The sequence below is a fragment of the Parambassis ranga genome, chromosome 15, assembly GCF_900634625.1.
Source record: "Parambassis ranga chromosome 15, fParRan2.1, whole genome shotgun sequence".
NCBI classification, from domain to species: domain Eukaryota; kingdom Metazoa; phylum Chordata; class Actinopteri; family Ambassidae; genus Parambassis; species Parambassis ranga.
Window position 1 is genome coordinate 20,546,962 of NC_041035.1, and position 15,021 is coordinate 20,561,982.

A 15,021-nucleotide genomic window follows, 5' to 3' on the forward strand; every position below is an offset into this window, starting at 1 on the left:
GTCACCTGACCTCACCGGCACACTCCGCTCCACCCAGGAGTCTGAGGTGGGCATCGTGATCACAGGTCTTCATGTAGCTGACCACGTTCTCCTTCAAAGTAAGGTGATAAGTAATTATAATAACAAACATTTTATTCATACAGCACCTAGTTCAAACCATGAATAACGAGGAAATCACACAATAAGTGCAGCTACCTTAACAACTAAAGATCCGAACGCTGATAAAAGATGTTACTGACTCTTTGGAAAGTACATCTGAAGCTGACGGGCCATAAGAGGAAATATCCCCGTTAGCCCTGGAACAACCAGAGGCTGAGGATCTCAGGCTGGTCAGTAAAATTAGAAAAGTCAGTGCAGGGAGGCAGGATCGGGGTGATGTGATGTCGCTGCTTCAAACCAGCAAGAACAGAAGCCAATTAGCTGTATGAAAATGATACTGTAGTGTCTCTGTGGCCTCTGTGTTCCACCTGGTCCACCTCACACCAGGTTTGGCTCATTAACTGCCCGGAGCCGACTGTGTACAGCAGAGTCTGGACAGTTCATATATTGTAATAATAACTGGGTATGTGATACAGAAACTCCCACACACATTATGGCCCACTTTATATCGTGACTATAAAAATGGGAGCGTTGGTTTCCATGGCTCAGGTTTTCAGATAAACACCTTCCTCCACTCTGTGTCACCTCCTCCACCCCTCCGCCTCCCCCCGTGGGTGTGCCGTTGTCGTGTAGCTGCTGTACTATTACAGCCCACTTGCAGTGCAGCAGGCGCACAGGCTTTGTTTCTGCTGGAGTATTGGAGTAATGGGCTGGAAAATTAGACCCCTTTTTTGTTGGGGGCTAAATTAACGCCATTTATTACTAAGTAGCTGCTGCTGCTGCAACAGTGTGGATGGAGGAGTGGGTGGAGGGTGGAGGAGAGCAGAGGGATGACAGGTCTGTACCCTCAGAACAGATTACTCGCCTCCTGAGTGCCGTGCTCCTTTATTTTAATTTGGATGAAGTCAAAGCTGTATCTGCATTACGCATCGTTTTCTGCAGAAAACTCCAGCAACATCAGACACATGTTTCTCCTCTAATTGATCAGCATGTGTGTGCACAAACAGCTGCAGCGCCAAGAAACAAAAACCTGGAGTTCTTCTTTTATTTTTTTACCTACAAAACAGAGGCTAACGCTGCAGACTGTGAAAGTTTGGCTGACTTTTCACACTCTAACGAGCCTTATTTTATTGAAACACTAACAGGCATTACACAGGAAATGAAAACTATCCATTTTGCCTGTAAAATCAGCCGGGACCCTTTCACAGGTTGGTCGGTAGAGCAGCTCTGCAGCTTGATGACATTATTGAGAAAGTCTCATTTCTCGCTTCAGAGGAGACTTCAGTGAACTTTGCATGGCCGCTGGAACAACACTTAAAGCAGGCTGAGCTCTGCCGTTAGAACGAGCAGGTTTCTGCTCAAATATGCATCTTTCACCGACATGTCCCATCTTCCACTGCGCTGCACATTAAAGGGGCACGCAGGCGAGTTATTGTACTTTGATTAAGTCGTGGAACTCACTGAGAGATGAACACTTTCTGGCTGGTTTCCCTTTCAGCCTCTGTTCATGGTCACTGTGAATACTACTTACACATGCTGTACATTGACTTTTCAGGAGAGTCTACGGCTAAGTTCACACTGGAGAAAGTCAGTCCAGCTAGAGTAGGATTGAATCCAGATAGCCATTAAGCTGGATACGGTCAGACCTATTTTCAAATCTGGCTATCACACTAGTGTGTCCATGCTCAATCCGGCTTTATCCGGCTTGTTTGTTGTCCTCCAAACCGCTAGGTGGCGCCTTACAGAGTCCGCGGTAGGACCGTGTGTGTGCATGCTTCGTGCATTTTTTTGTCCCGTGTTGCTCGTTCTTTCGTTTCTTCCAGTTCAAAAAGCAGTTTATTCCTTTTTAGCCCTGTGGAAAATAAACTCGGGGCAAAGCTGTCGTAGTTCGATGGTTGTTTACATACTTCTTTTGTACGCGACCCGGGCACTGTCCCTGTGAAGTATCACGTCGCTAGCTGGATTCACTAGCTGCATTTGCGTTCAGACCTGAGCCAGATGTAAGCCAATCCAGCTAGATCCACCTCCAAGCGGGGGAAATCAATCCGGATATATCCAGATACAGCCCGAATCCCGCTCTAGCCGGATTTATTTCCCCAGTGTGAACGGGGTCTAAGCCATCCTGATGTACCATCATCTCACAATGTCACTTTCACATTGTTTTATCATTCTCTATATCTAGAAAAAAAACAAAATTCATCAGATGTAATGTTTTGTATCTGGGGGATGTATTATTGAACTGTTTATTAGGACGTGTTGCAATAACCTTGTGCAGACAATGTGGAGAAGTTATTGTGTGGTGCTGTTTAAAGCATGAATGAAACATGTCAAAAACTGATCAGTCGTCATGATGTGTTAACGTTGGTTGCACAAATCTGTGACAGACATCAGGGGGAAAACTCTACTTCTGCTCTTTCTGGTGTTTCATATTTCTGCAGTTTATGTGTAATTAACCTCAGAGTCATTTATGTGGAAATGATGCATGGCTGTGTGCAGATTATGACTGAATGTGACAAATTATTGTAAGTAAACACCAGTAAATACCTTTAAAAAGGTGAAGTCGTGGAGTTTTTGTAAATGATATTTCACAGACACGAGTTTGTCGGTACTCTGGGTTTGAAGCCTTTGTGTAACCTGTTTAAAATAATCTGGATTTGGGTTCCAGGTGTGATTACGCCTCACATGCTGCATAGATCAATCTTAATGTGTAGGAATGATGGAGTGCCCTTCAAAGTGTGCTTTGTTTTATGGTGCACTCTTAAAGTTAGTACATACACCTAATGAAGTCAGAAGTTATTAATACGACAGCACATTGTTTCACAATCAAGTATCACAATCTGGCAGTCTTCTGCTAAAATAATTAGACCTAGCTGTAAATCAATTATGCAAATGAACTCCTTCCTAAGTACAGGGAGTATGAAATTGCCATCTGCTGCAGTGAGTGCAGAACTCCTAAACTCACTCCATTCCCATTATTCTGGGATGTTTTCTTTGTGGCAGGTGGCCAAAGACTCTGGCGGGCATCCTGGCTTTCCTGCCCTGCGCTCCTGCCACCTTTGGCTCCGCCCCTCACCCGTCTGGCGGCGCGGCTCACGCCTCCAGTCAGAGGGAGAAGAAGGCATGGCGGCGATGCGACCGGGCCGGGCGGTGGGCTGAGGAGGACTACACACAGTGCCCGTACGCCAGCGAGCTGACCCGCGTGCTGCACGAGCTCACACAGGTAGTTCTGCAGCCTTTAAAGCATGTAAGCCTGTGTTTATACACAGGAGACGCTCACAGAAGGGGCTCCTGGGATTACAGCATTAAAAGAGGGAAGTGAATGGGTGACATCAAACAGCATCACAGTCATCCGGAACAGTTTGACGTCTCTGATCTCCAGCATCACCGTGTGTGTGTTTTTTTTTCCACAGATACCTGTTAACACCACCAACGCTCAGCCTTTAGGCCAGCAGCTTGTGGCTTTCACCAGCAGGGCGGCGCACTTCACCGACGTCATGGATGTCATCTTCGTCACACACCTGGTGGAGAGGCTGACGAGGCTGGTGGAGAAACACAGAAATGTAAGAGTAGTGGGTGGATGTGCTCAGTGGACGTTTAAATTCAAAACCGGAGGAGTAGCATCGCTGCTTCTCTACAAAGAGAGGAGCCAGATGAGGTGGTTTGAGCACCTGGTAAGGAGGAGCACCTGAGGTATATGAGGCACGGCCATGTGGGCCGAGGTCCCGCTGGAGGGATTACGTCTCCCTGAGGCTAGGGATCCTCAGGGGGAGGGGGGGAGGCAATGAGAACATGCCTCTCCATGCACAGTAGGAGGCAGAGAGTGGTGGACAGTAGGAAAATAAACCGTCAGATGCTGAGAGAGATGCAGAGCTGTTCGTGCAGCTCTCTGTCCCGTCTTTTTTGGCTCCAGCTGCCATCGCCTTCAGAGAGGATGTGGTTTTGTTGACTAGACCCCCCCCCCTCGAAACAAACAACAACACGCTGTCATTCTGGCTTCAATCCTTCAATCGATTCCAGACAGCTTAACTCTTCACCTCGTACGATTTCCCCTCGGCGGCAGCAGACCTGAATGGCAATTGTGGTTATGAAGATGCATGTGTTTTTGGGCGAGCCTCTCTGTCCTTACCCCAAGTGAATGTCTGTGGCTGGAGGCAGTCGGAGAGTTTTACGTCACAGTGAAGGTCAGGCTGAGCTTAGTCAGTGAAAAGAATCAATATTAGCTCTCACTGGTGCAATTAGTCATCACAGGTCGCTCGGGAGGAGATATTATTAGAAGATACTTGGAGTTTTATCTTTCCAGAGACAATACTGATGAGACCACCCCCATTCATCCAATTAAGAACAGTCAAATAAAGCAACAATGAACAGTACAGTAAGTAAATAGCTAACTGCCATCCCAAGGAAGCGATTATGCCCCATTGGAGCCGCTAATCTAAATTAAATCTCTCCATAATGAATGAAGCCACCATTGCCTCCATCACAATTCTAACTGGAGATTATAAATGTGTGTATGATTGATGTGCATGATGAGTGTGTGTTTCCTCAGCTGGGGGACTACATATCCGACATTGCAAGCAACATGATGCTGGTGGAGGAGCACATCCTGTGGATGGCGCAGAACGAGGCCCGGGCGTGCACTCGCATCGTGCAGTGTGTGGAGCGCATCGCTGACCTGGCGCTGACCGGAGACAACCAGGTCATTTCTAAGGTGTGTGTGTGAACAGACGACCAAACTGCTACCACACTCATTCAGGGCAGAGGTTGGGTCTCACTAAATGTTCGGACAAGTTAATCCATCTGGAGCAGATAACTAGAATAAAGAAGTAGAGATGACTTCTTTCTTTTTCGGGGATTAAATCATCTGCTTAATGACTACAACAGATTCTCTTTCCTGCTCAGGTGTCTGCTAACATCGCTCTGGAGGCCTTTCTGATCCGGCCATCAAACTTCCTGGGTTTGTCCTGCACGGCGCTCCAGCGGCCCCCCTCGTCTGCCACCTCGCCCCTCCCTGACAGCCAGTTCCGCACTGACAAGGACGTGAGCAGAGAGCGTGATGCCGTAGGGGAGTCGCTGCTCAACTTCAAATGCCACACTGTCAACAGCAGCGGCTCGCCGGCCAGCCAGCTCAGCAAGGTAAGACGCAAGTTAATAACTGGTGTGAAACTTTTTTAAATGTGTCTCCATCCTTGGAAAACGTCGATCTTTAAGCGTTTTTATCTTCCCCGCTCCCGGCTGAGTTTATTTTTGTGTTTTCTTTCACGCTCCTGGAATCCAGGAGAAGATGTTCTAACACAGAAGAAAGAGAAATAAAATATGAGAACAGCAGTACGGCTTGTACAGTAGCTGGTGGGCACGACAAAATGAATTCTCCAGTGCTGCACGGTTGTGAGCGGTATCACCGCCCGTCCTGCTGTTGTTGCCTATTTGTCCTGGCACGCTGACACCTTGTTTGGGTTTGTTGGTGTGCTATAGATCAGCTGGTGATAGGTGTGGGATTGTGCTGGGCAGGGCCTGCAAACAGGAGGGTAATTTGGGGAGTCGGTGAACGCGGGCCACTCCCCAGTGATGGATCAGACGGCCTTGTGTACCTGTCGCTTTAAATCAGTTAAAGCTCCAGCCGTGGCCGTCCCAAATGACAAATGGATGAGTGGCACTCTGCATCTGCTGACAGCAGGCAGAACACTTCACTCCCCTGGCGCTCGAGTGGCATCGTTCTGCAACATTTGAACAGTTTGCACCCTCCAGCTATGCAGGCCACAGATGAATTCATCAGTGGGTGAACACACTGTGTGTGCAGGCTGGTGTGTGTCAGCAGGAGAGCGTGCATGGCTCTGTGTTTGTCTTTTGGTCTTCTTCTTCTTCTTCTTCCTCGTGTCAAGTCTCTCTGGGTTTGTCAGCAATTACAGCGCTTGGTTTTAGCTCCAGGCTGTGTGTGCATGTATATAAATGTACAGGAGTCTGCAAACACTTTTGACACATTGGAGATTTTTAAAATTGAACACTTGAACTAAAGAGTTGTGAGTCTGACATGTCTTCTGGCTGCATGGTTTAAGGACCAGTGAATCCTGGGATTGTTTGATGAATGATGATCTAAGTGCAGCTGTGGCTCAGGTGGTGGAGCGATGTGAAATAAACATTTATTCAAGATGTTAACACCAGCAGCAAAACTAATACCTGATCTGTTTATTGATCTTTTTGAGGTAATGAATGGCCTTGAGTTGCATATTTAGCCTGAACGTTAAGCAGATTTAGAGGATAGAGAATCATTTCTTGAACTTTTTCTTTCTTGCAGTAACCCTTTGCAGTTGACGGACCAATATTTAATATTTATCACTGTTCATTTGTTGCATGTTTACCCTCTCCATTGGTGCAAAAATACCTTTAATGTCTGTTGGATGTGTGTCTTTCTGTTGGATTCTTAGTGGAGGGTTTGCTTTACTTCAACATGTAATAAGTGGGTCTGTGGATGTATGGCTGCTTTGCATGACAGACGAGTGATAGCTAACTGGTAGTTAGCTTCCTGCTTTCACCTTAGCTCCACTCATGCTCTGCCTCTTTGCCTGTATTTGGATTAAGCAGGGGTTTAGTTGGACTCAGATGCTGCCAGCATTATCAGAAACCTATTGGATGATGTCATGAAAGGTTGATTATGAGAGCAGGATGTTAGTGTAAGGGGCCATGTTGACACATTTGGTACCTGAGGAAGTGTCTTCCGAGTTCATGAATATCATAAGAAAATCATGGCTCAAAGCTGCCTTGAAGTTGCCTGTAATCATGTGAAGTAAATCTGTCTGTATGTGAAGACATCTAATGTACTACAGTGGAGCTTTTCCATGAAAAAAGATGTGCACTGTAATTGCTTCCTCAGATAATCGCTCATATCCAGGTGGTGTCATCCGTATAAAGCTGTGCTGTTATTTATACGTTGCAGGGTTAGTTGTTACTGTATCACTGAGCAGTTGTCATGAAGAATCACAATAACAGGAGGGCAGCTGAACGTTAGGAGCTGCACTGAATCCCCTGATTTAACCCCGAGCACCCCATGAACGCAGCACCCAATTTACCCAGGAGCTCGTAGGATGAGTCAAAAATAATAAAGATATTAAAGTGAGGTGAGATGATTGTAGTCTGGATATGCAGGCTGTCCAGGGTCTGTTTGGAAGAAAAGCCTTTTTTGTTTCCACCTCGTTGAACGTGCAGAATAAATAAAAGCTGTCCTCTCTGGGTAATTCACACTCTCACACCTACGAGGTGCCGGGCCTCCACAGCTCCGGCTCCTCTGTGCTGTGAGAGGGAGCCAGAGAGCAGTTTAACGGTAATTGCAAAGGGAGAGAAAAGTGACTTCATCAGCCTATAAAACCACTCGGTGTCCTTCTGCTTCTCACTGTTCACTTCATGGGCCATGAGGGGGCGACTAAAACCAATTACTGATCATCTGGACAGTTCTCATTGGTCTGTATTTACAGGGATCAGTCACAACATCCTGAGCACCCACACTGAAGTGAATAACACTGATGATCACCTGTCAGTGGAACGTTTGTCCACAGAACTGATGTGTCAAAAGCAGGAAAAGCAGGTGAAGGAGAGTATTATAGCAGCTTTTACACGAACCAGACGACCGAGAGCATCTCCAAACCTGCTGCTCGCTCTGTACCTAATAGCAGAGTGTCAACTTAGCGTCATACAAGACTCCACCGGATGTTCTGAAGCAGCAGCATAGAAGCTGAACAGACAGTTTATCACTTACAAAGACACATCACCATCAGTTTTAGGCTCCCGCCAGGATGCTCTCTGGTTTCTTCACTGGCTCTGTCATAATGTCCACTCAGAAAATAACAAGCTACATGTAGCTCCATCTCAGAGTCAGCTGCCTGCTAACGCCACCTTTGAGCAGCTATTAGCTCCCTGTGTGGTCCTGATGAGACACACGGAGGAGAGGCTGCGAGCATCATGTCAAGAGAAATAAACTACACAGTAGCACTTTGTGATGTACGTTTGAGGAAGAAATGGCCATGATCCATCTCCTGCTTGAAGAGGTGCGTGTGATTAAAAGCACAACCACCGAGCAGGATCATCCTCTCTGAACCCAGAGTGAGGGCTGTTGTGTGAAAGTGACCATATTTTCCTCCACCAGGAAAGTGACATCGCTGTGTGAACTTTGTGTGAGATAAATACATCAGGAGCACACATATAACTGCATGTAACACACACACACACACACACTCACACACACTCCCCTATGACTCGTCAGTCAGCCTGTCTAACACTGCTCAGCTTAACTGTGAAGACACACAGCAAAGCAGATATTACAAAGACACAAGCACGCTGGGAAAAAGTGCAGCTGATACAAACTGCATTTTCTTCATCCTTCATGTTGTAGATCAAGTTATTTCAAATAAATGTATGCACTCAAAGTGCTCGTCTCCTCGGAGGGAAACCCGTGTGGAGGGTCATGCCCAGCTGCTCGGTCTTACCCATCATATCTCTGCAGTGCTGTAACTCCTCTGTGCATCACTGTTAAATGTCTTCACACACCCTTCACTGTCCTTTTTAACACTTTCTGATCAACATAAAAGATTTTAGGGTGCAGCTTGGACTGTGATGTGGTGTATCTGACTGACCAGCGGAGTCTCTCTGGCAGAAGCTCAGCTCCGTTTAGGGCTGTTTTGGGTCCAACTGGACGTAGACACACAGCATATGGCCCTGCTGCGCCCACACCTTGATAACACCTTGCCAACAATAACATAATGAAATGCAGCTTCGCCTGGTTACATGTAAAAAGTATAAATCATGTAGATGATGTGGTCACCTCTCATCCCTGATTATCGTCTGTCAGACAGACAGAGCACTTTAAATGAATTTTCACGTGCTACTGTGGGACACTTCCAGTGCAGTCTTCACTTTCAGGACACCTCCTCCTTCTCCTTCAGCTCCTCATTTGTCAAAGATGGCACATCCTTCATAAAAGTTATGTCCTGTACTGACAGTGAAGGTCTGCAGCTGGACACATCACTACCAAACCAAGAAACAAAGCTACAGAGTAAGATTTCCCGGTATCAGCTCTGATTCTCTCCCGAAAGCTCAGATTTAGATTTATTGAAGCGCCTTTTTGTTGGATTCATGTAGCAAACAATGAGACAACGCAGTTTAAAAAGAAGACCGATGTGTAAAGTGTGTGAATGACTTACTGCAGGACCATAAACCAACGGCAGCGGCAGACTGTTGTTTCTTTTGGTGGATAAAATGTGGAGGAATCATCGGATCTAATCTTTACTGAGTGTGTATCAGGAGTTCCTTATCACACAGAACCATCATTTCCTGTGTACAGGTAGACAAACACTGTAAAGAAGTGTGAGTGCTCAAATCATGCCTGAATATTCAAATGCTGACCTCATTATCCATTCACATGGGCTTGGTGAACTAGGAGCATTTAGAGTTTCATACTTGACATTTCCACATTTTATAACGTCTTACGTCAAATGAGAGAAAAGGTTTAATGTCTTAATCCCACTAGAATTTAATTTGTGTGTGTGTCTGTGTGTGAAGCACGCTGCAACATTCACCACTGTACAAACAGCACTCGGCCCTTTTCTCTTTATGCATTTGCAAACAAAGGAGGATAGCCGGTGTAGGTATACCTGACAACAGAGGGAAGCTGGAGAGCGTGCATGGCTGGTTGAACAAGTGGCAGGGCGGCTGTTAGCTGGAGAGGCAGGGCGGAGTGGAGTGAAGGCAGGGGAAGGTGGCAGAGTGGCTGGTGGGCGGGTGAAGCAGGCGAGTTAGAGACGTGTTGGTGGAGCAGAGGAGAAGAAGAAGTGAAATCTGAAGGCGGCCGCTGGCTGACTGACTGATGCTGATGAGCGTTACATCAATGAAGACTCGGCCATTTTTTACATTCATGAGCTTGAAGCAGGACGATTGATGAAGCTGGTCGGAGCAGCAGTGAAACATCTGCAAGGAACTCTAACAAGTCTAGTTGTGTTGAGAGAGAGAGAGAGTTGATTGCATCACATAGCAGGTGTGTGCAGACATTCAGCTGTTTGTATGTGTTACTGAGCAGCTGGCGTTCTGCTCATTGATGCTGCTTTTCATTCACTTTTGTACGTCAACAAACACACATCTTCTCTTTGTGTCTGACTGCTGCGTGTCTGCTGCTTGACCTTTAGCTGCTGCCACACTGTTTAATACCTCGGCGTCGTTTTCTTTAGAACAGATTTGGAACTAATTATCCCTAAATTACACAAACATATGGCATCTCATCCTATTTCCCAAGTCAGTGGGCATTATCCTTGAACTGAATTGCAGAGTGTATGGTTCAGTGAGGATGACAGTGTGGGACAATATTTACCACTTTAGATCTCCCTCTTCTGTGTCATTGACAGGTAATTAGTGGAAGCCTTTAGGCTGAGCGGGTGGAGTATTCCCACCTCCCTCTCTCCTCAGATAGCCCCACACAGCCACAGTGCTTTTTAATTAGAACCAGCCAGCTCCACGTGTGTGTGTGTGTGTGTTTGTTTATATTTTTTAAAGGGCCGTCTGTGGGGTGTGTGTGTGTGTGTGTGTGTGAGACAGTCGGCCTGCAGGTGAACGCTCTCTCTCTGGGCTCTTGTTGCAGCAGAGCCGGGAGCGGTGGCACAGTAAACCCATCCTCTCTGTCAGCGCCGGCATCTGAGACGACCAGATATGACCCAGTTTGTCGTGCCTCAGTAAACACGGCGCTTTATGGATGTGGATGTCCTGATGATTCACTTGTAATTGGAATGTGGTGGGGATGTGTTTTTGTGTACAGGATTTAAAGTACTTAACTCCAACATGAACACTGCGAGGGCTCTTCATTAGCTCGTTGACCCACGGCTCTGTGAGCAGGGGGCGCAGACTGAGGAAAGCTTCCCTCTGTATTTGACATGCAAGCGGCTGGAGGTTAATTGTATGGATGCTTAACTGCAGTTACGGCTCAAAGTCAAACGGCAGCGGGCATTAACACTGGATGGTTATTAAGGTTTTAGTAGATCATGGTGGGTTGGGAGTGATGAAAAGAAGAGGATTTGTGTGACTGTATGAAAAATATGACTTGTTTAGTGTTGACCTTAGTTATTAGTTATTTTGGGGGTTTGTGTTTGTGTGTTTTCACCTGGCAGTCATTTGGGCCCGTTCGTTTTGTTAATTTCTGTTAGTCCCATGCACCCTTTTGTTTTTGGGTTATTAATGGTTTTATTTTATTTTAGCCATTAACACCTTGCTTAACCAATTCCATCCGGTTTATGTTACTTCCCCCTTCTCCTCACATAATGACTTCTTTAAAGTCATTAATGTCAGAGTTCTGCCTTTTTCTAACCCCCTTTTTAAAAGAAATACTCAGAATTGTGTTGTTGTCTTCAGACTTTTGAGTCATAGCCTCAGACGCCCAGATCCTGTGTTGTTTGGTGTGTTGTGTGAAGTTATTAACACATGCATGCACCTTTTCTGTGCATCTGCTGCTTGTGTGTGTGTGTGTGGCTGCACATTCATGCAGTTGCATTATTCCTCACAGTGTGGAGGCATATAGAAATTTGACTCCCTCCCTGACGAATCACATCTTTTTCTCTCTTTGCAGCGCAGTGAAACAAACAGGCCTGTGATGCAGCAGTGAGAGGCCTTGAATGCTAAACACATCATAAGAGAGGAAGGCAGGGAGGAGGTGGTGTAGGGAAGGGGGTGGGGTGGGGGTGGGGAGGTGAGGATGAAAAAAGAGAGAAGGGAAATTGAAAAAAAAAAAAAGAAAGAAAGGAATTGCAATACAGCCAGAAGTGAAAAATGAAGGAGCAGAGACAGACGGGTGGACGCATCCAGGAAATAGAGTAAGAAGTGAGTTGGAGAGGGGGTGAAGGAGAGAGAAAAATTGTCCCATCAATGAGAGGAGATCAGCAGGCCTCGGGGACTTCTGTCCATCTCCACTGAATGAGAGACAGAGATTTATTTCCCTTTGAGCTGATCCTCTACCTCCAGTGTGTGCTGGACAAGTTGTCCCCAACTATCAATCAATCAAACCAGGTCCACACCATGCAGGGTCACTTCCATCCCTGCCCCGCCCGCCTCTCTCAGGATGCTGTGTTCTGTGCAGGGCTCACCAAGCCTCTCTGCTGCCTGTGTTGTCCGTTGCAGTGTCTTACTGCTGCATAACAATGACTTGTTGTCTCACTCTGCACCATGGTGTGGAGATGAAGAGGAGGCATTTTGCTCGTCCCTCTACATTAAGCCAAGATCTCATTTTCTCCGTGATGTGACGTGCTCTCATTAGACGAGCCGTGGCGCTTTCACAGTCGGATACATCCTGCTACAGTAGCACTGACAGCTCCAGACTGCCCACCCCCTTCAGGAGAAATAATCTGTTGAAAAATAGGTGGTTTTCAATTATATACCTCCAATGAGAAGTTTCACTGTGTAGGAGGAAGAGGAAACACCCTTCAGACCCTTCAGATCACTTCAGATTATGAATTGACAGAAATACACTTAACACAAGAAACAGGGCGTTTTTATGAAGGGGAACACTGAAGACTGCAGTCACATTCATCCTATGGACACTTGTGAGTTGTCTTCACTCTATCAGGTCTGCAGGTGCCCAGGAGACATCCTTACCACCTGCCTGCACCACCTAAGCTCAATGAAGTCAGTGTGAGGGAGCAGCGGCTCTGCCTCCATCCATCCATCCATCCATCCATCCATCCACCCACCCCTCCATCCATCCATCCATCCATCCATCCATCCATCCTCCCACCCCTCCATCCTTCCATCCATCCATCCACCCACCCCTCCATCCATCCATCCATCCATCCATCCATCCACCCCTCCATCCTTCCATCCATCCATCCATCCACCCCTCCATCCTTCCATCCATCCATCCTCCCACCCCTCCATCCTTCCATCCATCCATCCACCCACCCCTCCATCCATCCATCCATCCATCCATCCATCCACCCCTCCATCCTTCCATCCATCCATCCACCCACCCCTCCATCCTTCCATCCATCCATCCTCCCACCCCTCCATCCTTCCATCCATCCATCCATCCATCCATCCATCCATCCATCCACCCACCCCTCCATCCTTCCATCCATCCATCCACCCACCCCTCCATTCATCCATCCATCCATCCATCCATCCATCCACCTGGGAGGCGTCCTGGGGGTGTACTAACCAGGTGCCCAAACCACCTCAACTGGCTCCTCTCCATGCCTCTCCATGAATTCTCACCTGATCTCAGAGAATTGATCGCCCGACACTAGTTAGGAGGTCTTTTCATTTCCTTTTGTTAGCCAGAATGGTCCACCAGCCAGATTATAAGAGCTTGCAGTCAAGGCAGTCCTGCTCTTGAGCACAGCAGAATTGGAGCCTGCTTACCCATTGCTCACACGCGTGTGACTTCAGAGTGATCAATAAGACCTCTGTTTTCCTTCATTTATGTCATTTTTACTGCGTAGTGGAAAGGTGGTAGCTGCACAAACATCTGCACATCATTACTGCTGGCAGTGAAGCTGACTTGCTAAGTAAGCAACCAGCTAACAGTGATATCAGAGAGGCTCCAGCTGCACAGAAGCCCTCCACCCTGCCCTCCACTGAACTAAAAATTATATAATTGTGCTAAAATGTTGACACTGTTGACATGCAGGTTTCCAGCCAGCAGGAGCTCTCCTCTCCAAATAGCAGATGAAGCCAGCGCTAGAAGACTGGCCAGAACTGAAAGCGGCCAGCTGTTTGTGCGAGTCACTACAAATCCTCTGCTGGAAAATCTCATGTGCACTAAGCTAAACTTTATCTCTGTAGGTCTGAGTATTCAATCTTCTGATTCTGAATTTAAATGACTTTGTCAACTTTGTGACAGCGGCTGACATTTCATCTCCGAAGCCGGTTATCTCTGCGATTTGACACGACATTAGGTCATTACGGCCTAGTCGCGAGCCGGACTCTCTCCTCCTCCTCCTCCTCCTCCTGCGCTGCAGTCAGATGGCATTCATCATGCTGTGCCCTCTCATTGGCACTTATTTGACTCCCTCCCTGCAGTAATATAGAAGCATGCTTTAGTGCTGGCATTTTACTACTAGGACACCAATAACCCTCTCGCATTTCATATTCGCACAGTTGTCTGATCTCTTACCCTTTTCTCCGTCTCTTCGTCTCTCACACGCACACAGACATGAACTCACTTTAAATACTGAATAAAATACATTTTGATTAAACATGAGATTTAAATGTTGCAGAGGTTAAAGAACAGCATCTGTTAATAATAGAGTTCAACCTCTAACGTATGAAGCTTGGCTCTGCTCCCATGCAGACTAGTATTTTACGAACTACCACAATTCCTAATGTACACTCTGGTAACCTTTCGTTTCCCTCCCTGCTCCTCACCCTCCTTCTCCTCCTCCCATCCTTCTTCTTCTCTGGCTCTTTTTATGTAGCCAGCTAACCCTGTGCTTGTTAATCTGGCCTGTCCTGCTTTATCTTCCAGCTTTTGCTTCTGGTGCAGAAAGCTCGGTCTCCCCTGCTTTCTCTCCTCTGTCTTCCCCTCATGTCCTGCGGTAGGCGCCTCCTTCTAAAAGTAGGGTGCAGCAGCAGCAGGGAGTCCTCGGCGCCCCCACCCCTCTCTCTGCTTCCATGCTCTCATCTCCCATCGTGTGCTACATGCCGTAATTAGAGCTAAATTAATAGAACATTAGGTTGCTGTGAAAGCTGGGCGCCCAAGGTCAGAGCCAGTCCTGTGCGACAACCGTTCAGAAAAAATAAAAATAAACAACTGCATGTGTTGACTTTCCTCATACAAAGCAGCACTGCAGTGATGTGGAACAGCTGTTGATATGGCAGATTCTGCCAGAATCCAAAACCCATGTGACTCTTGCAGCAAAACACGTTACTACTGTCTGAAGAATCTTAGTGTCTGTTTGTCACAAG

At 46.9% G+C, this 15,021-nt stretch overlaps 1 protein-coding gene across 1 annotated transcript in view; it reads left to right on the top strand.

Annotated features, from left to right (window-relative positions):
* The window catches only part of adgra1b (adhesion G protein-coupled receptor A1b), a 121,500-nt gene that overhangs the window by 36,992 nt on the left and 69,487 nt on the right, over positions 1–15,021 (top strand). The window contains 4 exon segments of the mRNA XM_028423197.1: positions 3,100–3,319; positions 3,510–3,659; positions 4,646–4,807; positions 4,999–5,232. Coding sequence (XP_028278998.1) covers positions 3,100–3,319; positions 3,510–3,659; positions 4,646–4,807; positions 4,999–5,232 — 766 coding nt within the window.